Below are 27,066 nucleotides of genomic sequence, written 5' to 3' on the forward strand. Positions count from 1 at the left end.
GTCCTGTGCTTGGGACATCTTGAGATCTTAAGGTAACAAGTGAGTCATTCTTTGTCCCTACCTGGGGCCTCCCGCCTGTCTATCACCTCCTCATCAGCAGGGGTGCCACTCCTCAGAACAAAGAGGAGCCCTCCCACATGACGAGGCTACAGGAGGGGAAAGGAGAAGAAACCACGTGCGGCCAACTTGTACCACTACCTGTGTGAGTCCTCTGGTGGGCCTTTAAGTGGGAGCTTTTTGTATAAACTTTCCGGCACCCGTTAAACTGACAGCGGTGAACCCTCTTCTTGTTTTCGGGACATGCTTCAGCCCCTAGCCCTCCTTGGTCACTGTCGCTCTGTCCACTCTTAACGGCCCCCGCAGCCGTCACGGCTGCTGCAGCTGTTGCGACCCCTCCCACCTTTACGGAGCTGAGAGCAGCCTTCTTGGCCACCAGTTTCAACGTCACCGTGCCATCCACAGCAGAGAGAGTTTGTGAGGTTTTGACCAGATGGCGGCTGAGCTCAGGGGACGATGGGGGCGTTAATGAGGTCACTGCGTTGAGCTGGGCCTGGTTGACGGCTGTGTAGCTGTCTAGAGAAGAACTGGCCGGCTGGAGGCTGAGGCAGGTCTCAGATAGCAACTTGTCCCGAGAGAGCAAGATGTCCACTGCCGAGCTCTTCTCACAGATGGCCGCTTCCACGGGGAGCAGCAGGGGGTCTAAGCGACGGAAGCTTTCCTCAATGCCCGGGGGAGGGGAAGCGTGGAGGAAACAGTCCAAGTCCTCACCAAAGGTCTCTGAGATCCTCCTGGGCTCCGTCTGTAGGTAGCGTTCCAATTCAAGGCATGTCTGCGAGAGGAAGAAGGAGGGAGAGAAACAGCCATCAGAGGCACAGAACACCATGAGGCCACACGTTGACAGGCAGATGGGGAAGGTGCAGAGAGAATGGTTTCATGGCTTGTATCAGAAATGCTTTAGTAGAAGGTCTGACCTTGTTATTTATTCTCTGAATACCTCTGAAAGGTTCATAAGGGTCACATCACATGATTTCAATTACTCTAGCTGAAGGAGAACAAGAGCCCCAGAAGAACTATCTCATACCTTCGAGATTCCAGAGAACATCAAATGATGATCTATTGCCCCTCAATCCAATTTAGCAGGTAAGATGCTCCAATTTCCCCTCTAGAAATTATCATGCAAGCAAGAAGCAAATAGAAACAGATAAGGTTTTCATACTAAGACAACACTTCCCAGAGTCCAACTTCATTACTCAAAATAGACTTGAGCACATCACACAAGTAAGTCAGTTTTCCCACTTGCTTTGAAGAACAAGCCATGTTCACTCAAACTAAGAGGTGACCTCAGTAACAAACAACAGCAAGCCCTGCCTTGGGGATGGATTCCATAACCAGCAGGAAAGAATACTGTTCTAAAGAACGTCTACCATAAAATTTTTGAGGCACAAGACAAAACCCTTGTTGTTTATAGCAAGTTATTAAAATACAATGCTATATACTTTGTGGCAAGGGGCATAAATCCCATTTCAATGGTTTAGCATCTCTGACTACATGATAAAAATAAATTCAAACATAGCTATTTAGACCACTTAAAGATAGGACCCAACATATTTCAACATAAAATTTTTACCTGATAAAGAAACAGGGGAGAAGAACAAAAACGTTTAGTTTCAACAAATCTTCATCCATGGCACTCTTAAGTTTTTGTAAGATGGGGGAGTGCTTTTATGGCAAAAGTCGATATTTAAGAAGTTTGTATTCTAAAGTCCTCTTCACTCCAAAATCCTACAATTCCAGAATCTTGTATAAAACTATGTTGCTAACTTGCACTATCAGCTCAATTTGCTCTATCTTCTGGATTCAACAAAGAGCCACTGATGGCAAATTTAAAACGTGAGTAGCTCCAAATTTACTGCCCCTGTAAAGCTCCTATGTTTTCAACCGATGTTCTGATTCTAGGCGTTTATTCTATTAAGAATATATTTTAATGATATACCTAGTAGTGTTGTATCTGTCAAGGATTTTATTTTGGTGACATTTCAAAAGACTGGTTTTTAATCACACTTCTGGTAAAACTCTGCATTACTGAATAAGAAAATCAAATTTTTAACTATGAATCAGCTTTGGGTCTCACTGTTGATTTTCAATGGTAAGAACTAATGAATGGTTCCAATCTTCATTCAACACTCATGTCACAAGTTTTCATTCAACTACTGTGCTCACAGCAAGGTACAAGGCTTTGTATGTGGTAGAGGGAGAAGATATAGCAGTAGGTCCACATGATGCAGGTATAAAATAAACAACCACAAGCTAAAAATTATGTAAATTCACATAGAAATGTGATACCAAAAAAACAGTATAAAATGTGTTGATAAGTTCTTAGGGGCTGAGTGGACACCAAATTCTATACTCAATGTAGTATTAATCAAGGAAAGCTTAGTGAAAAAGTAAGTTTTGATTCTGTTTTACTTATTGATTAAATAATAGCTCTGACTCAGTAGCTTCCCACCACTCTAAGTTAGAAACCAGTATGATGACCTTCTCAGGTCTAGAAATATGAATTATCCTCACTTGCTTCTTCTGAACTCCACTTCTCAAAAATTTCCCCTTCCTTATTCCATCTCATTGCTAGAAATTATCATTTACATCTCCCCAATATTGAAGCCCTCAGTCTTAGCTCCATTCAATTCATTTCTGAATTATAAGATTCTACTCCTGAAACCTCCCTTAAATTTCTTCTTCCCTTTCTGAATCATCACCTACCAAGCACAGTGCCTGGCACCTAACAGGTACATAATGTCTGTCAAAGACAAAGCCCACTTTACACTGTTACTTTGATCATTCTACCTCTTCTACTCTTCAAAAGCCATCTTTGAAACCCTACCCTGGACCATGCTGAGGAGGCAATTTTAGAAATGACCACTAATACATATCTCTGGGAATACAACTGCAATGCTTCTTGAGCTTTGCCCAAAGAGCGGTACCAGATCTTTGAGACACAGATATGTTTTAGGTAAAAATCAGTATGCCTGGGCAACACAAGACCCTGTCTCCACAAAAACTAAAAGAAAATTAGCTGGGTGCAGTGACTTGTGCCTATTATCCCAGCTACTCAGACGGCTGAAGTGGGAGAATCACTTAAGCCCAGGAGTTCAAGGTTGCAGTGAGCTATGGTCGTACCACTGCACTCCAGCCCTCTGGGCAAGACAGCGAGACCCTGTTTCTACCAAAAAAAAAAAAAAAAATCAGCTAACTCATGGGGTATCAGATGTCCTTGAGGTAGTTCCCTGCCTCCTCTACAATGACTTTCACATACTCAATCATCACTGCCTGTGAATAGAGTTTTTGTATGCCATTTCTTTACATACTATCCAGTTCAAAGACTGAAAAGTCACTAAGATATTGTGATTATTAGAAGGCTCAGATCTCTTCATATTCAGAGTTCTGCAGGACTGAGATATTCTAAATACATTTACACACTCTTCTGGGAGGATTAAGTAACTTACCCAGTACACCCTGGTGTGAATTGCAGGAGCACATGAGTCATATTTATGATCTAAAGATGAGAGACATATGATCACTAAAATGTGGAAAAATCTGGACCACTTCAGAGTGGCTATAACTTGCAATCCTAATACAAGGCATTCTTATTCCTCCTGAAAATTGAAGAAGCATAACTACCCATTGGGATGTGCTAGACAGTCCTGTCAAATCATTATGAAATGATTGCTGTCTTAGGAAATACACTTCTTGTATCTGCTGGAGATGAAGTTAAGGTAGAGGAGAAGATTTTGTCAATTGGAAACCCCAGTGAGGGGGTTAAAGACTTTTCCCATCAGGAGTATGGAGATTAAAATGTTAAGGATGAGGAGGATTCTAATATTAGATTATTTCCAAGCCAATGAGAACATTTACTTCCAACATTGTTTGTAAATGATGATGAGAACTCTCATAAGAAATGTCCATGATAGGCCGGGTGCAGTGGCTCACACCTGTAATCCTAACACTTTGGGAGGTCGAGGCAGATGGATCAGTTGAGGTCAGGAGTTTGAAACCAGCCTGGCCAATATGATGAAACCCCATCTCTACTAAAAATACAAAAAATTAGCCAGGTGTGGTGGCGTGCACCTGTAATCCCAGCTACTCGGGAGGCTGAGGCAGAAGAATCACTTGAACCTGGGAGGTGGAAGTTGCAGTGAGCCAAGATTGCACCACTGCACTCCAGCCTGGGTGAGAGAGCAAGATTCCATGTCAAAAAAAAAAAAAAATGCCTATGATGTTTGATGGGAATTGAGGTATTAATATTTCCTCATGGATTTTAATATACACACACATACATATATAGAGAAATAAATGTGTATATGCATGTGTGAGTATACATACATATATTTCCTAACTCCATCCACTGAAAGAAGCTACAGGCAAAGATAACCCCAGGAGCAATGAGCACACTTAGCCCAGGGATCTTGGTTTCTAAATATCATTATCCAATAAAGGGAACCAGGACTCCCTAGAGAAATAGTTGTTGGAAGGGCCAGAACAATGAAAATAAAAGTTGAGCCTAGAATATCATTGTACCAAAAGATAAGGAAGTGCTCATAAAGTGATGAAATCATGTCAGAAAGACTCAGAAGCCAACTTAAAGGAGCTCTCAATGGCCAAATGAATAATAATAGGTTATAATTCATAAAATAAATATCCCTGAATCCATACTGACATAAATAAATGACTGAATAAATTAAAAGATAGAAGGAAAGGGTCAGCTCCTCATTACAGTAAAATTATGATTCAAAAACACAGAAGGAATGATGGAAACAGAAAATCACCATTAGGCAAACAGCAAAGTAAAAATGATTACAAGTAAGAATTACCAATGGATGCTAAAACCAGTAGAAAGATGTATGATGAGAAACAAGGTATCTGCCTAGTTTCAAAGTATCCACCGAACAAAATATTTATTTGTTAATTACGAAGACAAAATATAATAACTTTACAGTGGAGAAACCTGGAAGAAACCACCTTAGCCATATGATCAAAGTTAGCAGCACAAGGAACAAGTAATACTGATCACATGTACCCCTGATATGATAAGCTGACAAGGATACAATATTATTCTATGATTATTCAAAATGGATAACCTCAATCTAATCATGAGAAAACAGACAAATTTAAATTGAGGACTATTCTACAAAGGAAATAGCCAGTTATTCTTTAAGTGTTGGGTCACAAAGAACAAAGAAAGACTGAGAAGTTGTCACAGACTGGAGGTGAATGAGGAGATATGGCAACTAAATGCAATGGATCCTGGCCTGGATCCTGAACCAGTAAAAGGACTGGTGGAAAAAATAATGTAATTCAAAGGAAGTGTATAGATTAGTTAATGATATTATATCAATGATAATTTCCTGGTTCTTATAATTGAACTATGGTTGCATAACATTAGGGGAAGCTGGACAAACAATATTTGGTAACTCTATGTACTGTTTTTGCAATATTTCTGTAAGTCTAAACTAACTTCAAAAAACAGAGAGAGAGAGATGAAGACCATCAGCAGGCTAAAAGTGTCTCTAAACTGTAAATTTGGATATAGAGTTCAAATGTTTTTCCACCAGAACCAGAGATTTACTCTGTTCGAATGATACTCTTGCCAGCAAACTCCAAATCTGAGTCAGCGGATGTCAGTTTAATGACATAAATTATGCCTGTCTGGCACTCACCTTGGAGGTACAAGGCTTCCCTCAGCCTGACCTAACCATACAACTTAAGGCTTGAGCTGCTGGATCAACCCCCAACCCCTAAAAAATTCATTACAGTCAGCAATGGGAAGAAAATGTTCCCGAGTGCAAAGTGATTTTCCTCTATATTGATGAGTCACAGATGAGCTTTGTGAAGACTCTCTTGAAATCTCAACTTTGAAATGCATGGCTTCTCCTGGCTTCCTAATAAATATCACCGAAATTCGTATTGAAATGATCATCTTGAAACCTTTTTTAATACTCTCTTCATGCTTTTCATAGCCTTCTCACTTGTTGCAACATGCTTATTAAAAGTAATAATCCAAGACCTAGATAAAAAATAATAGACTTTAAACCTATTACTGCCTACTACATCTATGATAATTTTCCTGCAAGGAGGACCTGACTTTTCCTCTCCATTTGTTTATTTATTCAATCATTTGTTTGTATCAGTATGAATTCATTTTTATTTTATTCTATGGATTGTAATCCACTATTACAATTACTCATTTTTGTTGCTCAGAGGCAGAAGTTTCCAGAGACAGGATTTGAAAGAAAACAGGATAATTCAAGTTTTGTGGCACATATTAAGTTTATCAAAAGCTCTCTGCTGCTGGCAAGAGGCAGTTACTTTTACAGCCCTGAGAACAATATAAGACATTTGGTCATATATGGGCATGGTGCCAAGGTTACCAAATGGCTTCTGTTCAACCTGTCTTTATCTCATCATCAATTACGTGGAACTTGCCAGTCAGGATTGCACACATCTCCTGTCACATTGACTATTTCCCCTACAACCCTTACCTAAAGGGTTTCCTTCACCTATTTTTCTTGTCCTTACTTTCCCAAGCCCATATGCTCGAAACAATCTTCCTTTCACCTTCCCTCCCACTCATCATTCTTTCATTCAAAGTTCAACATAAAGTCTATCCCCTTCAGGGAGCCCAATCTAGAAAAAGATGGAGTCAAGAAAATACGCTGACTGTCAAGTGTTGAAAGACACTCCACTTCAACCCTGGACAATTAAACAGTATTTCCAAAATGAATCTTAGAGTCCACAGATTAGTGGGATGTCTGGTTTATTAAGATCATGATTTTAAAAGCATTGATATTTCTTATACCAGATGTTCCTAAACAGTAAAGTTAAGTGATTACAGCTAAACCTGTACCTTTGTTTTCTCACATGGCAGATATGTCTAAGTGTTTGAAGTGATGGAGAGTTGTAAAAGCTAGAACTTTCTGAAAAAATGAGCTAGAATCGTCTCACAACTCCCATCCATTGCAACCACTATAACTACAACCATGTTTAGTTGGGGCAGACTGTAGTCCAGCCTCTTCAATACCATCACGTTTCAAACAAATTATCTGGAACATAAAAGGTTCTAGTTTTTATTTCTGTGTCTTTTAATTTGAACATAAGACAAAACCATTGGTGCAATATTTTTGCTACTACCCAATAACTATGCCACTTTGGGTCATTATGGGAGTCTCCAGATCCGTGTATACTCAAGTTAGTATGTAAAACAAATTTAAAGAAATTGCAATTTTCTAATGACTTTTTCTGGTACAGAGTCAATGAAATAAATGGCCACCAACTATACTCAAATGTTTCTAATCAATTTTCAGTCATTTGTGGTCCTTTAGCCAGCTGCCCTTAATCTCAATCATTCCACCTATCTCGCCTAAAAGGGCCAAGAGTTAAAAGTACAAAGAGATTAAACAAATTGGGGACAGAATGTAGATATAAAGCATGGGAAAGTGCAGCTTTCCACCGTGTGGAAACCTGCAAAGTCATGCTTCCTCTGAGATCAGATCTGGATCTGAAGGATGATGATGATGGTGGTGAGGAGGATGATGCTTCTGGCGAGGAAGGGATAGACTTTGGTTCCCAGAAAGAATGTTCACCTAAGTAATTGCACAAGCAGGTAAACTGCACTTGGCTGCCCAGGGGAGCCCCTTTCTGACATTTATTGTGTGGTTTTTGTCACATGCTATTAACCATGGTATCACAGTCCCCAAAGAGTTTGAAGTAAAGAAAGAGAGAAACAAACTCCTTGCCTTTCTCCTGGGAGGGTCCCAAAGTTCAATTAGCTTTTTTGTGCTTTGAAATCTTCAAACATCCCAGAATGGAAATTCAGAGTGACATAAAACAAGCTACTGTTAGGAGGGAAATGTGGGCTTCTTTCTTCAAGCCACCCTCTAAAATACTCATTCATTTCTAACTTACTAGACGTGTTTACATATCACTTTTTAGCAAAAAAGGCAGATTCTCTGACTCCAGAAACCAACTTGAAAATCTGGATTGCAAAGACTGATATTGATGGGAACTTTGTGATTCTCTTTCTCTTCAAAGAATGATACAATGTAATGATTCTGACACATTCCTAGGCTTTCAAAATTAAGTCAGAATTCAAAGACAGGAAAAGATGTGGGAAGCATGGTCAGGGAGATCTGGTACATTTTTATCAGGAGTTGGAGGAGGAGGAAAAAGATGTACTATGCTTAATAAACTCAGGAGGTTCATGAGAGAATCTCAGATGCCAAGCATCTGAACCTTGTTGCCTGCCTTCCTGGGTTTCAACATTGTAAACAGGCTTGAGAAAGAAGACAGTAACACTGAATCTACCTTGTGGCAGAAAGGATGCATGAACCAGTGCAAGAATCCACCTTGGGAGACCTAGAGAGTGATTCCTAACAAGATATTAAGCATATGTTCACTTTTTCTTGACTTTCATGACCAGGAAATATTAGGAGAGTATGAATTTCGTCTAGAAAATGTGGATAATCAAGTAGACAGTATGAGTGAAAATCTTACTGCATTTTTTTTTAGCTATTAGGTTAAAAGAAAACCCACATCAATAGCACACCCCAGAGGTACAATAGCATTACACATTACTGTCAGGATTGCTGAACTCCATGAAATAACCGGGGGACTACAACAAATGTTAAGACTGCATTGCTTTTGACTGTTTCTCACATCTACTGGTTGCTAGAGCTGAAACCAAGTTATATATTTCCCCCTGGTAATTTGTAAATTTTGAGAGACAATGCTGTGAAAACTAATTTAAATCTAAACAAACATGAAAGTTGAAAAATTTCTATCAAAACCTCTTCCATGTTTCTCTTCTCCTATTTTCAACAAACAAAGAAAATATTTGTATATGTTTCCTTGGGGAGGTGGGTGGTGAGGACGTTGGAGGGGGAGAAAGGAGACAAGATTAAAGGCCTAGGGAGAGGGTGATGTCTTTGAAATTACTTTCCCCAGGCACATGATGCAAAGCAGCCTCAAATACCCCTTTCATCTTCCAAGGATTCCTTAGTTGCAGTGCATAAAAGAAATTCCCAAAACAACTCAAATCTAAATTAACCATCAAAGTGAGCTTTAAAGTCACATAACCTGGGCAGAGCTGGTAGCTGTGGCCCAGGCCTCACACTCCTTGAAGGAAGGCACTGGGTTCCCCTACACTTCCAACAACTTGGAAATGCATTGTCCTCATTCATTATGTCTGTGATCCTCAAAATTCAGTGCGACCATTAGGGACATCATGGCCCATGCACAGAGAGGCTTCTCTAACTTGGTTTAGAGTTGTTTTTCCAGATGTTACTCTGCAGGACATACTGACTGGGAGTCTATTGGCCTGGCCTCTACCCACAGTGGCAGAGAGCCCTTAAGAAGAATTGCTCACTATTACTTGGCCACTGGACTATAACTAAATTACAACTTCTAAGTAGTCAAGAGACACTGCTCATGCAGAGCTGGGGCCTAGAAGATGCTCCTGTATGCTATCCCCTCATCTCCTATGCCCTCATCTCCCAACCAGGCCCCTATTCAGGTTGGCACACACTGGTGGAAATCCCATTTGTTACATATAGATTGAAAGCAAGTTGCATTAGACGGCCCTGCTTTGGTCATTACACTTCCACGGACAAAATGAAATTCACGCCTTAAAGAGTCAATAAAAAATGATCCTACCCATACTACTGGGAAGTGCAAAGGGCTAGATCTGGACTGAAAGTGAGATTTAAGAAAGAGAAAATGCAGGAGAGACGCTCCAATGGGAAAAACCCATCACATCCCATGACAATGGCAACCAGTCGGTCCCTGCTCTGAAAGGAGAGGACTCTAACCAGTTCGTCAAGAGCCCAAGGACGTGGGAGGAGGCCTCTTTTCAGAGGAGTGATGGCTTCCCAAGAACAACAATGGCCCTGTCGCTTTTTCAGCTTCCCATTAATTTTCCATAAAGAGCAGTTTTCTTGACGAGCGCTTGTGTCAGGCAGGGCCTGATGCTTCAGAAACCTGTAATTATTCTTGGCTCCCCACCCCCTACAGCCTCTGCACCTGTGTCAGTTCAAGGCACCAGCTGGCCATGTCTTGCCTCCTGCTTCTTAAGAGGGGGAGGGGGAGAGCCATCATTGAAAACCCAAACTCACATTACTCGCCTCTTCTTCCAAAATGCAACAACAAAACAAAAATTTTAAACTCACCAATCTCATTCCACCCCCCAGTGGATCTTGCCAAAGGAAACAAATAAACATTAATTGGCTAGAGAGCCCTCATTCAAACCAAAATTACTGAAAAACACAGTAACAGGGAAAGGTCTGACAAGGGATTATTAATCCTGTTTTACAGCCCGCTCTTAGGCGCCCCCACCCGCTCCTGTTAACTTTGCACACAAACTCACACACCCTCCTCAAACTCCCTGGGCCCCTTTACACTCAGTGGCCAAGATGGGAACATGCCGAACCAGTTACATCATCTCCCCTTCCTCTCCCAAATCACTTGCACAGGCTGACTCAGGCTACTGGGATTTTTTTTTTTTTTTAAAGCAAACTCATTTCATTGGCTCCTTCCTGGAACACAGTTATCTCCTTCTCAGTTGGGTTAATTAATATACCCTTCCCTACCCCCATAAAAAACACACAGACACATACGATTACTTCTTGTACTCCAAAGCACAGCTGCACACGTGTACAACGTTCTCTCTCTCCCTCGCAGCTTGAATTTCCCAAGAATAACAGGTTCAAAGCCCATTGGGCCCTCAGTGGCAGATGCAATTTAGTGGCTGGTAATCATAGAGGATGCTTTCAAAACGGAGAGCTTTGAGGAACTTCCACTGTGGAATGTTAAAGACAAGGTGGGGGCACTAGGAGGAATGTTTGTTCTACTCAGAATGCATAAAATGGCAGCCAAAAACATAATGAAGTCAAGCCCTAAGCTGTTTTTCCTGACACGGATTGTTGTACTTTTACTTGAGATACTTGGACTTGATTTCCCACAATGTTTAAGGTCGCTGTGTGGGTGTGCCAAGGGCCGCTCACCCCAGTTAAAGAAACAGACTGGCCATTTGCATACTGAGAGGCAGAAGAACAGGGGCCCAAGCATTGGCCCTGGTGCCAGACTGCCTGGGTCCAATATCAGGTTACACTACTTACTAGCTCAATCCCCCTGGGAGAAGTTAACCCCTCTGTGCCTCAGTTTCCTCACCTGTAAAATGGGGTAATAGTAGTACCTACAACACAGGAGCATTGTGAGAGTTCAATCAATTGACATATGCCAAGTACTTGGAAGGGCCTGGCATGCACACTCTGTATGTTGTAGCTATTCAATAACTAGTGTTATTTTTCATTACACTTCCAAACAGACATAAAGAAACCTATCGAGGGCACGGAGATGGAAAATAAAAAATACCAAATAAGTTTCCAGGGAAAGTAAACTTGTTGGATATAAAAGTTTAAGTAAGCAGGGGACTCTGAGTTGGGAAGATCAACCCTGACTAGCTGGGTGACTTTAACTTCAATGGGCTCAGTTTTCTCATCTACCAGCTGAACTTCTAGGGGCCCACTAATCTGGAATTCTATGACGAAGCGAAACAGTAATAGGAGAGCAAAGACTGAACAGTGAGAAAAGCTCATTCAGAACAAGTTCAGAGGAACTGATAGATAGCTCTGCTGTCATTGAGTGGTTAAAAAAAAAAAAGTTTGGAGAACCTGGAAGAAAGTGGTCTTTGAACCCTCCTCTGACAGGGACCTCATGGCCTTTATTAAAAGCCCTAAGACACTCAATAATCCATGTTTACAGGATGCTATGAAGGTTTAATTTCCTGCTTCACCATGGATACAAACCTCACAGCATCTAAAATGTAAACTTCACGAGAATGTGACTCCTCAAAGATACCAGACCTGTGCCTGACTTGCAGCCTGCCTCAAGCATTTGTCAAATGAATGAATGAATGAATGAATGAGTAATTGAATCAACTCTCAAACAATCAAAGTGAAAGTCAACAGTGATCACAATCCTGGGTAGGAAGAGATTCAAGAGTATCAGGAAAGCCAGAAATTCTTCCTTCTTCACCAAAAGAACATCAGAAGCAGCGTGCATGTGTTTATTACCAACATTTCTGGTAGAACACGTCAGTATTTTCAGAGTTAACTATAGGTGTTATTTACTTGTCTCTAACGTTTTTCATTTGGAAAAAAAAATTAATGCTTACTGTCTGGGACATATCCGGATTTCTAAACAGAGAGGCCAATTTAGCTTCATAGGGTAGCCCTGAGAGTATGCACCTGGGTTGGAAGTAAAAGCTGTCTCCTTGCCTTGGAGAATGCCCTCTCCCTCTGCCACTTCCTCTTTTCTCCTCTGGCCTCCAGAAACCACCAGGAAGAGAAGCAATTAAGATGAGTGAACAAAACGCTATTTTCAATTGTCATTTTTTATTGCTGAAAAGAACTCTGGCCTGGGAATCAGGTTCAGTGCCTGCCTTTCCCACACCACCCCTCCCCTTTCCAGCAAACTACTGAATCTGAGTAGAGAATTCACTTCCTTCCTTGAAAAATGGATGAACCACACTCTCAAAGACTCCTTCTGGCTCAAACTTCTTGCTGATAATCCTTCAGTGGCCTGTTGTCACTCTCAGTTCCTTACCACGGCAAACCAGACCCTACATGATCTGACCTTACTCTCCTCTACTCCTCCGCTTCTCCCCTTCAGATACGACACTTCTCGCACAAATGCCCCCAGTTCATCCCTCTCTCAGAGCTCTAGTAACTCCGTCTGCATCCCAGAACACAGACTCCCCAGGTCACTGCACACCTGTTTCCTTTTCATTGATTATGTCTTAGCTTCATTGTCACCTACTCAGAGAATCCTTCTTTGACCTGCCTAGAGAAACTAGCCCAAACAGCCCAGTCATTCTTCATCATACTACCTCATTTTATTTGCTTTTTAGTACTTACCAAGTCCTGGAAAGGTCTAAATTATTTGCTTGCATGTTTATCGTTTATCTTTCCCTACTAGCATGGAAGTTTCAGGAGAACAGGGATTTAGTGTATGTACCAGTGAATCCCCAGCACCCAGCACAGTACCTGGAAAAGACATCCAAAACATACTAGTTGAATCAATCGATGAACCAATGAAGCCACTAATCAATCCTGGAATTCCAGGGAACACGTGAGCTGGTGTCTCCAGCCAGAAAATCTATCCTAAAATGCTCACCTTATTAGGTCAAAAGGCTCCCTCATCATTTCTCCTCAGTTCAAGTTTTTACACTGAGAAGGCACTTGCTGATTCGTACTCATCAGACAGAAGCCAAATGGAGCCTCTTTTCAGGGTGGTCAGTTGTGGGTGCTCGTGGCTGCCCATTTCAAATAGGCACAAAGAGAGCTTTTCTCCTCAGCAGTCCATCTTGCATCATGCATTCACTAACATGAACAAAACCCACCCCTCCCCTCTCCTCACCTGCATGATGACTGCTTATTAACTGGTATCCTGGGGGAACAGATCAAAGAGAGAGGCTCAGCCCACTTTATTCCCATTCCTGTCACCTAACAGGATCTCCCTGAGAAAGGCAACTCCAGCCACTGGTCTCCGAAGCACTTGAGGGTCACAGGAATTCGTTCCCTGACATTAGCAGCCCCACTTCTATCAGTCCTCACATGAAAGGTCCTTAAATGAAGAGGTCCATTCAAACCTAGCAGTTGGCGAGGACTCATGTTTTCTGTAAGCCCCACACACCACTTACACAGGTGAGGTCCTTCAAAATTCCTATGTGGGCCCATCCTGGTATCCTTGCCATAAATTCCTAAACACAGAAGCTTTTCCTTCCCTTCCACTCCCTTTAAGAATTTTACATGAAAAGGTATCTCTACCGAGAAGTGCTATTTATTTCAGGATCATTATTTCACAGATACAGAACCCTCGAACACTGAACCTGGAAGTGAGCCAAAATCCAATTAAGAGGGTATGGAGTTTGAACTAGGCAAGAGTGGAGGATGGAAATATGGAATATAAGCAGTACAGGGTTCGTATGAGTGTGAGTGTGTGTGTGCATGCACGTGGGCATAGTGTGCCACTGTCAATGAAGTGTAGATTATCTTTAATGTATTTTGGATGCCTTTCTCTCTAAATCTTTCGTTGTCCCCAGAGTCACAAAGCTGTTCTTTCTCTTATTCATTATGTCAGGCAATAGGAATCTTTCCCATCCTGGCTGGGGAAAGATGAGGGAGAGGGGAAGAGTTGATGTTCCATCATGTAAAGAAAAGTAAAATTGTGCTTAGCCCAATTCTGAACCCCATTGCAATGTTGCAGATTTCAAATTAACAATTCAACCCAACATGACAGGGAAAAAATCAAGTGCTGAGGCCCTGAAGTTTGGATTCCAGTAGCTCTGGCACCTCACTTAACCTTAGGTGGCTTGACTGATACCAAATGACATGCACTTTCAGGCACACCAGACTCTCACTGAAGAAGAGACACTAATTTGAATCATCACTGCCATCCCCTCTCCCCTTTGTTCCTGTCTGAACCAATTTCCATATAGTTTCAAAGAAATCATCAGCCCATGCAAAGGGGAAATCCCAGTGGAGCAAGAACTACATTAGCAGCGTAAGGGGGAAAATCTAATTTCCAATCCAGTTGCTTTGTTGTTTCAACCTCCAAGGAAGGTTGCTACATATGCACAACACAAATTAAGTTTTAAAACACCATCATGATTTAAAATTAATAAAAACTCTCATGGGAAAAAGGTGGTCCTTGATACAAATCTTCTCATACAATGAAGGTCAACTCCACCAGAGCTTGTGGGTAGTCTGGGTCTTTGAGGTCTCAATCATCTCAGCCAAAAAAATATTTAAGAACAGCATATATTCATTGAAACCATTGCATCTGCTACTTATAGTTAATGGTGAGTTGATTCTTAGTCTAAGGCAGTATCCACATTAAGAATTCTTAAACTACCTTGTTGACAGATCCCATGGAAATGTATTTTAATGGTCCAAATTAAGAATTCTTTTTTGGCATGACAAGATATGCCAATACAATTTCCTAGTGCCCTACTTACTAGAATAAAACTCATGGCAAGACACCAGTGTGACTACATCATTAATTAACCTGAACCACATACCGGAACATTGCTGCTAATAAAACTCCTCTATAAAGAAAACATGTTTTCTCTGCTGAGAATCCTGGAATGTAGGCCCCAGCAGAGCTGCTGCCTTAATTAAGGAGATATTTCGATGTTTGTGTCTGTGTCTGCGATTGCCATGAAATTTGGTCATTTATTTGGCTTGATCTTCAATAATTTGAGTTCTTCCTTGCGTGTGCTTTTTTGGAAAAGAAAATGAAAATGGCGCCTACACTATCAGGATTTGCTAACTATGTGAATGAAAGGATCATTTTTGCTAAGGTAGGGGATGCTTTATCCTCACTATTTTAAAAGCACACCCTGAGCTTTCAGCCCATGATGTACTGAATCAGAGACCTGTAGAAACCTTCCATTTTCTCTAGAAAACAGGCTGACAGAAACAGGAACAAAGTTATAACAACTCTAACACCCAGGTGAAACTGGGATTTTTCCAATCCATTCCATATGAAATGACATACATTTCTTTTTTCTTTTACAGAGTATTCTTTTGTGAAAGCATCTGAAAATGCTTATCAATACTTATCTGGTAATCTTGTAACCTTGGAGTCCCCCTGTGAGCCTGTAATAGGCAGCAAAGATTAAAATCCCCATCCTATTTATGGGGAACCTAACTTAGTAAAGAAAACTGAGTTTTTCACCGTTCTGTAACCATATTACCAAAAAGACCAGAAACAGAACGAAAAGTTTCCTGGCCATTAACAATTAGGTTTTTTTTCTGGTCCAACCCTGAACTCTCCACCAAGGATCTCAAAACATTCTAAAAATCCAACAAACCATTATCTCTTACTACCTTGGAAAAATAAGGATTCCTGATGAAGATTTTGGATCTTCTCAAGTTGGAACTCACCAGATCCCAAACTTCATTTCATAAGCTTTTCAACTACATTTCTCTATGTAATCTCTCCTAGTGAGACTGGGGCAAGTAGTCTTGGTTTTGACAACACCCTTAATTATGCAATTTCCGAGTTTTCTCCGGTCATTGCATGTCTTGGTTGAATTGTTAAAAGCAAATGGGATTTCAGACATTTCAACCTGTCAACACCAAGTGTAGTCATTGAGAGGAAAAGAAATAGAATTAGAATCATTTTTTAAGATTTTTTTTTTCTTTTTTGAGACAAGAGTCTTGCTCGGTCGCCAGGCTGGAGTGCAGTGGCGTAATCTCGGCTCACTGCAACCTCTGCCTCCCAGGTTCAAGCGATTCTCCTGCCTCAGCCTTCCGAATAGCTGGGACTACAGGTGCCTGCCATCACACCCAGCTAATTTTTGTATTTTTAGTAGAGATGGGGTTTCACCATGTTGGTCAGGATGGTCTCAATCTCTTGACCTCATGATCCACCCACCTCGGCCTCCCAAAGTGCTGGGATTACAGGCATGAGCCACCAGGCCTGGCCTGTTTTTTTAAGATTTGAATTGAGAAAACTTATAAACAATTTATTGAAGACCTTATTTTGGTTATTTGATTAATACCAAATACATAGAAACTCAAATTTATATAATTTTTAAAGGGAGGATTTGAACCTGCTATCCAGCATTTTAAAAAACATTTTCTAATTTTAATAAATATGAAAATACAAATTGGACTAAATAAGTCAACATTTTTCTCCCAGTCCTTAGAGACTAATGCATTTTCCAACACCAGTATTATCTATCACCCATCCCTTTTGTTCAAAATAGAAAATGCAGTGAGGAAAAGAAAAGCATGTAAGATATACAGGCAACAAGAGGAGGAAAAGTAGGAGCAATGGAAAACAGATGAACAGTAAGCATCTCATTCTTGTATAAAAATCTTGGATGCCAGTAGCTGCTCCCATCAGTAACACACCTCTAACCAAGAGGATCATCAAACTCTGGGAAGCAGATCACCTCAAGGGCACAATTTACACTTGGCCCTGCTCCCTACATGGAGCCTAAACATTAGTTGTGTCTATAATCACCTGTTAGTAACAGACTAAAAAGAAGGGTGGGCCAGTGGGTGAGGAAGACTACTGTGATTCAGAAATGTATGGTGGTAGAAGACCATTTCTGTTAAAAGCAGGCAATTAAGTATCTCCTCGTAAGGGGTACCTGATCAGTCTTGGACACAAAATCCTTCAACTTTGAGACTTTTTATAAGTATGTAAAATAAAAGACTTTTCATAAGTATGTAAAATAAAAGACAATGTGGAGTCATGGAGAGAACACAGACAAGTCAGGATAACTTCTACCAGCTCCTTCTACATAATTAGCTCTATGCGTTTCCTCAAGTCATCTCATCTTCAGTCTCTGGTTTCTTTATCAAGAAACCAAAAGTATTAGTATATATATATATATAGATATATAAAATGGACTATATATATATCCTTCCCAATGGTATGAAAATCCTCTGTGAATATAATAAATTTCTCATGACCAAATCTTGTTTGTTTAGGGAACCAGGGTACGAGGAAAATGGAATTCCCTACTCTGATCCCTCTGCTTACAGCAGTGCCATGCTCCAGGTATCTCAATTTCAGACTCTGGACTGCAGTTTCTGCTCAGTCTCCTAGACAAGGTCCCATGATACAAGACCACATACTTGTCCTTAGGGTGCTGCAGTAGGTAGATGCTATTTCTGAGGATGCTTTCCTCTAAAAGGTAACACATCTTCCCATAAATCTAGGTTAGGAATCAAACTCAAACACATTCAGGGACCAGGAGCATAACATACATTAGTGAAACAGTCAAAGAATATGACAATAGTGAGGGGTGGGGACTGTGGTAAACTGGATAGCGCATGGCATCTAAAAGGGGAAGTTGGTACATAGCACCAGCTCATTGATATCATGTGGAACACAGAGGTCCAGAGTTGTCAAGTGTTTTTAAAGGAAGCCCAAATCTTTTGGGGTTTATGTGGAATCTCCCCAACTGTTTCAATGTTGGCAACTAATATTAAAAAGTTAGAATGCGTGAGACAAGCAAAGGCCCACAGCTGCCAGTTTGAGCCTTCTGTTCCAAATGAAAGCAGAGGCAAAAGAAAAAACCAGAGGCATATTTAGGCAGTTCTTTCTTCCCTGTGGATCCAAATTATGGTGTAACTGACTCTTAGGGTAGTTACCAGCTGGAGAACCTTAAGCCTCACATCCCAGAGAGTTTCCCTAAGAAATCCCTTATTTGAGGAGAGACCCAGCTGAAGGAAATAATGATGAGCTGCACTTTCATTTGGCCCTGCTCAGCTCCTCCTGCCCCGCAGTACTCGGCTGGAATCCCTGCTCTCAGTAAGAATCTTGTCACAAGAATGAGCTATCTGTAGAGAAGGCACCACGAAATGTCAAGCAGGAAGAGGCAAGAGCTCTGACAAACCCAGTGAGCCTTGAGGTCTGGCACCAAGCTTTAAACTTCTTTTGGGCATAATAAATAGCTGCTCAATAAATACTTCTTCAATGAATTTTTTAAAAATCTTGATTAGGAGCTACTATTATTTTTCATTGCATGCTCTTCACTGAGGTGACTGGGAGATTGGTAGATTTTGCCCAATAAGATAATGCCTTGGGAGAAAAAGCTCTGCTAAGATAAACAGGTGACACCTGTTTGAACTCTGATGGCCTTTCGGGGCAGGGTCTGTTATCTTGTACTTCTTTCAAATTAATTCAACAATTATTTACTGAGCTTCCACTTTACATAGGACATTGTGCTGGAGACTTCAAGGGATTCTAGAGCTCAATATCTGCCTACAAGGTGCTCATGGTATCATAGGAAGAAAGGGATAGAAATACATGCAATTCAAGGTAACACAGCACATGCGACTAAGAACTAGGCTGAATAAAGTGGTATGGCAACACAGAGAAGGAACCCAGTCACTCTCCCTGCAGAGGTCAGTGAAGGCCTTGTGAAGAAGTCACATTTGAAACAGACCTTGGCAAATGAGTGAACTTTTGCCAAGCGGAGAAAGGGAGCAATGACATTCTAAAAAAGTGCACACAGTGTGAGCAAGGGTGTAGAGAGATGAAAGCCCCACTGTGTGTGTGGAAAAGGATGAGCAGTCTAGGGTTCTGATGAATGGGGTACACGTTACGGAGCAGCAACAAATGCACCCCCTCGGGCCTAAAAAATGTCTTCTATTTTTGGCTGCCAATTACATTGGTGGTTTGCTCTGGGTTAAGCTTTGCCAACGCACTTCTAAAAGGCAGTAACTGTTTCTCTAGATCTTCAGTGATAACTCAGGGAAAGATTAAAGAGCTCAAAAGATATTAGTGAAACTCAGCAGCCGTATTAATGTTGCCTAGTGATATTCCTGAACCTAAATGTCAAAAAATCATTCAAGGCATTTTCTTTTTCAGATTGATACTCCCAATTTAAAAAACAACACAACAACAAAAACATAACAAATCAAAATGAGGACAAAACCCAAAAAGATGGAAATAAATACTACCAAAAAAAACTTAGCTAAAATACAATGCCACTGGATTAAGCACAGAATTAAACTCATCTCTGAGTTGCCTGGTAGCTGAAGCAAAAAGATCGAGTTAGGAAATTCTCGTCATCAAATAAAAGAAACGTCAGTTCCTCAGAGATCAGTTGATCTTCATGTAGAGTTTAAAGTAAAAGGAGAAGGAGGAGGACAAGAAAACAAGGAAGAGGAACAAAAGGAAGAAATGACATGAAAAAATAATCCCTCCATTTATCAAAAAAAAAAAAAGTTAAAATGTTTTTATTTAAAACCCTCAAATATTTTGTCGGTTGAGGGAACTGAAGGTTCGGGGCCTGGGTATGTTTTTCTGCTTTGTAGCCTCTCTCTGTTGATGTTTTTCTGGCTTTCTAAGCAAAGAGGAAACCTCACCCATTCCTGTAGACATGCATTTATGACCACATTCTCCTGGCCAGTAACCCTCCGTGGCTCGTGGAGGCTCTCTCAAGGGTGGCATGTCAGGCAAATGGATTTGGCTACGGAGCTACTGCTTCTGTGGCTACTACTCAGATTCAATGCAGGCGCCTTCAGCGAGGGCTCCAGGGCAAGGCTCACTCATTAAGGACAAAATGTGCAGGCACATTTGACCTTTGGAAATCCAGCCCTGGTCTGAAGCCTCCAGATTCAAAACAAAAGCTTCAGGGCAGGAAAGAGAGTTACAGGAGGCACACTTCCAGCTTGAGGCCCATCCCCCACACATTCCCCCTGTGACTGAGAGGCTCACAAAACCAATAGAGCAGCATTATTAACTCTGCAATATCATAAGAGAGGGCTTCGCTCTCTGCCTTGGTGGAGAGAGAGAGGCCGGGGAAGGGGCAGGCTGGCTCCAGGGGAAAGGATGCTTCATTAGAGTCTTAACTCAAGGGAGGCAACTGCTGCGTAAGCGCAACAGATGAACGCAATGTAGAGAGGCTCCCATAAAAACCCTGGCCCTGGTCTAGGAGTTGTCACAGTGGGGAAAAAAAAAGCATAGCTAGACTGAGCAAAGGCTGGGTGGCAGAGAGCTGTCGTTTGGCATAGACTTCCAAAATGCCAGCAAGTGAAAAGTCATGTCAAGGGACTAACCTAAGGCAGAAGTTTTAAATGTGTCATACAAATGGGATGCTCCTTCATCTGCCGTCACAAATTTTAAAGCATCCACTGTCAATCATTTTTCACTCTGTTTTGTTGGGTTACCGACAAGTACCCAAATGAACACTTACAAATTTTTTCACCAGAACGAAATAATAGCTCTACTTCATGAAAATGACACCACCAACCCTATCCTTGTGTTCCTTCTGATTTGCCTAAGACTCCCACCCAGCTGGGTCACTCACTGTTTCCCTCTCATAGGTCATATGACTCAAGCCAACTGCCTCTATCACCAACTCCCATGACACCCAATGAACACAGGTCGGCTCAGTCTTCCCCTTTCTTTGAAGATCTGTGCTGGTCTTTCGGTCACCCTGCAACCATCCCCAAGCAGCATCCATATTTGTCATTTCAGGGCAGCAAATCTGCTGACATTAAAAGTAAACCAACTAAGTTTTCAAACACATCTTAATCCCCAAATCCTTCCTCCAGTCATGCAGATCAAGTAAATGTCTTATCTTTATGAAGTCGTGGTTGGCTTCAGCTTCTCTAATTCTGGCGTTTGATTCTAGATAGAAGGTTAATTACACCCTGTTGCACATCAGACTTGCATCAGTTCAATCCATTTGCTGTTAAAGAAGCATCACACTTCCCAGAAAGGTTTTTTTCCCCTTTAGCCACACACCAAGCCAGAATCAGACAAATGCAGCCTGAACTATTTATTGTTATTATTCACATCTGTCAACAGGGACAGTGACAACTCACCAGTCAGTTCTGGGGCAGAACTTAAGGAACGGAACTCTCATATCTATATTGTAAAAACAAATTGCCACTATTGATGACCATAACTACCTGCTGCTTACATGTATACAGACTTTGTTAGGAAATACTGTGCAGTAACATATCATTAAGGCCTGACTGGCAGGCTCAGTCAAAATCTCTTATTTGACATGATTTAATATGTAACATGGAAAGACCCAATAACTTTTCCTATTCTTTACTTCACTCATTTTTTTCCAATGGAAGAAATACTACAAATATACTAAGAAAGAAGTTGAGGGTTTCTTTTAATAAACCTTTAAACAATAATACACTTATTCAACACTAGCAATATACCTACTATATAAAGTATGACAACTTTTTTGCTTAGCAAGATGAAAATTACAGGTAGATACATGGATGGGAAGTTATAAAACCCAAAAAGAGACTAATCATAAATGAAATACAGGTGTCTGAAAGTTTTAAGTGTTCTCAATGTCTGTTCCATTTTAGATTCCTTTTGAGTGGTAACTGTAAACTTCCAGGAAAAAGTTTTGAGAAGAACATTTTTGGGAAGATGAGTAGAAATATTCCTTGATTATTCACTGTCAGATGTGACTGTGAATGTCACTAAGGAGTATTCTTTCCTGGCACCCTAATCTTTCCCTTATTTCCCAATCACAATTTAAGCTTCTGTGCCTATTTATCTTCCAGGTCCACCTCTAGACTTTAAGTTCCACAAGAGCATGGGCAATGTCAGGTTCACCACTGCATCCTCAGCACATAGCACAGTGCATGGCACGCGGAAGGACCCCAGGAAAGGAAGAAAGAGATAAGGAATGAGGAAAGGAAGGAGAAGGATGGAGAAATTAAGTGAATCAATTAAAGAAAGAGAACCAAAAAATCACCAAAGAGAAATAAATTACAGCGATGAAATTAAGCATTCTCTACTTCCTTCTCAAGAGTTGCAATGGTTTATTATGAACGAGTATGACCATTCTAATGGCTTCATCCCCTGCTGATGGGTGATGGACCCTGCTCCAGCAAGGGCCAGTCAACTGCAGGACTACAAGTAAATAACATTCTGATATAAAGTGACCAACAGGCAAGTGGACAGGTGAATACATAAAGGACAAAGCCCTCTATGCAGCCAGGGTGTTTCTGAGATTCTCCTGTTCTCATCTCTTCATATATATCACCCTTCCTTCCATTGAGGCTACCATCTATATTCCTCACATTCTCTCCATTTTCTCTTGCAGGTGACTTTGGGGGAATTCAAGACACACTAGAATCAAGCATATCTTGGATCACTCCCCTCCCCTGACCACTCCCAGTCACTTTCTGGCCTGTGCTCTTCAAGTACCAAGGCCTGGAACAATATGGCCTTGCCCCCTTCCCCTGAGTCAGACCAATGTAAAGCTGTCACAGCTGCTTCCTGTCTTGCTTTCTGCACCAGATCCCTTTCCCTTGCTTTACGGGACCCTCCCCTTTACCTCCTCTGGAATATTCCCTTCTCTTAGTCTCCTTTCTCCTTAGGGGACCCTTTCTGTTGTTCTGTGTTTCCCTTGGGGGTCTCCACTCCCACAAATAAGTATCTTCCAGGATATCCTGGAAGTAAGGCTTCTGGACTTCCTTTCTTCCTTTTACTTATTCCTGCTTAAGAGAGAAAGTGGTAGCACTGGAAGAAAAAACAAAAAGAAGAAAAAAAAACAGAAAAACAGAAGAAAGAGAAAACAGTGCATGGCCTATTCATCTCTCATCCGGCCTCTTTCCTGGAGGGCTTTACTCTGCCCTCTTCCATGAGGGAAGCAGCTTGGGGCCAGAATATGAATGCCCCACTGATGCCCAGATAGGACAGGTAGGGCGCGGAGATTCCTGGCAACCTGCTATTCTATGCGACATATACTTTCCCATGGTGTAAGTCAGCCCATGGGCTAGAAGGGGTTGGGCACAGGGTAAGTATGGGGAAGCTAGATTGAGACTGCACTTGCCAATTGGGTATAAACCCAGTTTCATTAATAATAAAGCTGATATTTGACCTCTGTCTGGTTCCTATACCTATCTTCTTAAATAGGTTGAGAGGGGTGAAGTGCGGCAAATTTGTTGCTCCCATTAAAAGAACAGCAATTCTACTATAATTATAGACAGTGGTTAGTGGTCCAAATTATTGGTCCTCTTAAGATGCCTGCTGTTTTTTCAGTTAACAAATAAAATTTCAAAGAACAGAAACACAGAATAACATAAGTGGTCCACCATTCCATCACCCAAATTGCTCTTTAAAAAATTAAAAGCAATGATCATATATGAAGGTCGAAAAATTGAAACAGAACAGAAAAGGTATAAAAAGTAAAAATCTGCCTCTTTGCCCCCAGCACTCTCCCCTCCTTCTCCCTCAATTTGTCAAGTACTTATATATCCTTTTATTTGAAGTGTTATGCATATCAGCATACATAATAGACACTTTTATTCCTTCTTTTTTTCCTCATTTACAGAAGATAATTGGCTTTTCATTTTAACAGCTGAAAGGCCCCAGGTGCAGAGTGGCTGGGGCGGAAGAGTCTGGAGGCTTCTATCCCCCACTCCACCCTCTGCCATGGCTTCCCTGGGCCCATAAAGATTTCACCCCTCTTTTCTAGGTGTTCTTACGACCACACCCATCCAATTCCCTCTGAGAAAGTGCCTGAAAATAAAATACGTCTTAGGATAGCTACGTGAGATGGCGCCATTGGGAGAAGCTGGCAAAGCTCCTGTATAACACGATATGCTGGATACTAACACCAGCCCCTGGCCTTGGTGGCTTCGATGGGTTCTGCTGGCCAAAGTCGTAACATCAGCCAGTTCTTGAAATGTTTTAGGATGTGTTAGATTTTCTTTAAAAGACAAAACCATGTTTTCCAATAAAGCTAACTGTAGTGAACTTGGAATGTTACCACTTGATCTGAAACATTTTTTTAATAGTTGAGTAAGCTTCTATCTGCTTTTTAAAAATCAAAACTAAACCTTAAAAGTACATAAATATTTAATTTCACAGAGAAAGGTATGGCTCTCCAGATGGGGAGTCTGTCCAATTCATGATCTCAAGCATTTTATGGCAACACTTCCCTGCAAATCATATTGGTGGCAAAAATCCAGCTGCACACTCAAGTGTTTTGTCACATTCCTGATCCCAGAATTTAATTTCTCATGTGAAAGTTTGAGCCAAAGGTATGTCCCAACAAATCCCTACAGAGGTTGGTCGAGAGGCTGACATTCCTGTCCCTCTTCACCTTCACTTACTCATGGAGTCTGGGGCCAGGGCAAATGGAAGCTGTGAGATTCAGGGACCCACTCGACTTGACCTAGGGTCTACCCAGTCAGGCACAGCAAGAGAGGCTCCTCCCAAGCCACCGTGCAGTACTGCTTCCCATGGTCATTCTACATGCAAGCTTTTGCTTTCAATGGATTTATAAAGACAAAGCTACTCAACCCAAAAGGACAGTAATGAGCAAAAATCCTGGTAGCCTAGTGATCAGATCCAGCCGACAATGGTTTTTTGACATATATAATATTTTTATTTTGTCCATTTTTTTTTTAAATCAGGGGACTTCAAATAAAAATTCAGATTTCTAACTTCTCTTGAAAAACCAAAAGATCTGGCAACAGGTTCTGCAACTCTTTTGAGCAGTATTTGGCTGGAGCTGAATGGCAACTGCCCCTTCAGATAGGGTCTATACTTTCTATGTCACCACAGTTCCCACCACTCTCTAGTGCCTTATACTGTGCCTGCCTCACTCACTGACATTACCAGGCTGACTCCCAGGGGCCATCTTTATGACTCCTGCTCTCTGACTTTTCCTTTGCCAACGTCTGCTTTGGGGGCAGGGATCTCCTATCACCCCTCCACCCTCACCTGATTCCCCATTCTCTAAATTCTTGGTGCCCTTAATATATGATATACCCAGTCATTACCTGTGTCGTCTATTGTCTTTCCTTTTGTTCAAGACAACAAAAACAAAGGAATGTCTCCTTACACCCAACTCTGTGTTCTACCTAAAGGATGCAGTTTCCATCAGCTCTTAGGGACTGATAAATCTGTCTTTTCCCCAGTCCCACCCAGTCATGTTGATTTCATAGTCAATAAGAAGAAACTGGTGTGTTTTCTTTTTGGAGATGAGTCTTCAATAATTTTCTGAGGAGAAAAAATTAAAAATCTGTTAAAAGCAACACCCCCACTCAGAGCTGTCACCCTCTCTCCAGGAGGCTCTGACTTTGTCTTCTAGACTAGCCATACATTTTTCTAGCACTTATCACTGCTGAGGTTCAGCAGGGGTGCCAGACTAACATAGAGAAAGAGGCCTCCTGGGCCCATACCCCAGGCTTGCCCATATCTGCTCTACTGGCAGCACTGTTAGTAGTCCAAGAAATCTCTGATGATCCATCCCAGCTGACTCCTGTGCTCACGCTCTGCTCAGCGGTGGCGCTGTCCACTGTTGATAAGGCACTCCTGCCACAGTTACTGGCAACAGCAAGACATCGGGAGAGCCTCTCACAGACAGAGCTGCAGATATGCCTTCATTTCAACCAGTACTCTAGGTAAGGCAGTATGATAGTGCAGCTTTGTACCTGACACCTGGGCTCCCCAATCCCTGTCAGTATGGCATCTGTCTTAAGCAGGAGGTAAATCTCAACATATTCATTTGAAGAGTTCACAGGGGCTTGGCCACCACAGTCAATGTGGTCCTCGGGTCTGAGTTCAACTTCCCTTCCAAGCTGCAGTTACCTTCTACCAACTTTATCCTGGGCTAGGACAAGAGTCTGCATCTCCGAAAGCAACATACTGCTCTGTCATTCTGACCCCAGTGTGCCATAATCTAGCAGGTTTCCATGGAAGTAGACATATAGGTAAGTCCAGGACTTCCTATCCAGGTAAGTCCAGGACTTCCTATCCAGGTAAGTCCTCATCTTCTTATTATCTAACAACATCTGACAGTGTGTTGTTAATGAGTCACTGTAGCCACACAGACGTCTACTTTCAGAAGCAAATAGTCCCCAGAATTCTCAGTTTTACCCAAAACCCAGACTTCCTTCATCCCTGAATACCACCACCACCCTCCCCCACAACCTCACACACATACACACATATACAAATGCACATGATTGTTTCATGAGTGTGGTAAAATATAATTGTTAAGAATGTATTTTAAAAAATAAAGAGAAGCATATTATATCTAACCAATAGTTATACAATACTGTATTCCACAGACTAAGTTTACTTTGCAAAATTTAGCTTAAAGCGAACACACATGAATACACACAAAATAAATTACGAAGTTTTACGTCCCCATTTAGACAACCAGTAGGAAATTTTTCAAAGTACCACAATTAAGGCACAAGTAACAGCCCCATTGGAACAAATAAAAAGTCACTAAGTTCCTGCTCGGAAAACTGAACAGAAATCATAAAGAGGAAGAAAGCCAACAAGAAGTAATAGTTTAAGGCTTGAAACAAAAGCCTCCCCCACTGCAGAATAGAAAACAATTACACTGTACAGCATGTAACAGTTTACAAAGCACTCTCACATCCATATAGCATTGGAATAGAGCAATCCTACTATTATAAGCCTTGCATTTCACATGGGAAATATAATTTAATAATTTGCTTTGTTTTATACTGACAAAGTCAG

General features: G+C 41.3%; 1 protein-coding gene across 18 annotated transcripts in view; it reads right to left on the reverse strand.

Annotated features, from left to right (window-relative positions):
• Positions 1-27,066, reverse strand: part of KLF7 (KLF transcription factor 7) — a 473,743-nt gene that overhangs the window by 49,034 nt on the left and 397,643 nt on the right. For 9 of the 18 annotated variants that reach the window (XM_063645052.1, XM_063645051.1, XM_063645057.1 and 6 more), the window contains one exon: positions 199-829. In XM_063645052.1, coding sequence (XP_063501122.1) covers positions 199-829 — 631 coding nt within the window. Of the gene's footprint in view, positions 1-195; positions 830-10,446; positions 12,959-27,066 lie in introns of those variants that run through there. The other 9 variants (XM_063645046.1, XM_055290384.2, XM_063645050.1 and 6 more) reach the window with 3 other exon arrangements.

Source organism: Symphalangus syndactylus, chromosome 8, assembly GCF_028878055.3.
Source record: "Symphalangus syndactylus isolate Jambi chromosome 8, NHGRI_mSymSyn1-v2.1_pri, whole genome shotgun sequence".
Lineage (NCBI taxonomy): Eukaryota > Metazoa > Chordata > Mammalia > Primates > Hylobatidae > Symphalangus > Symphalangus syndactylus.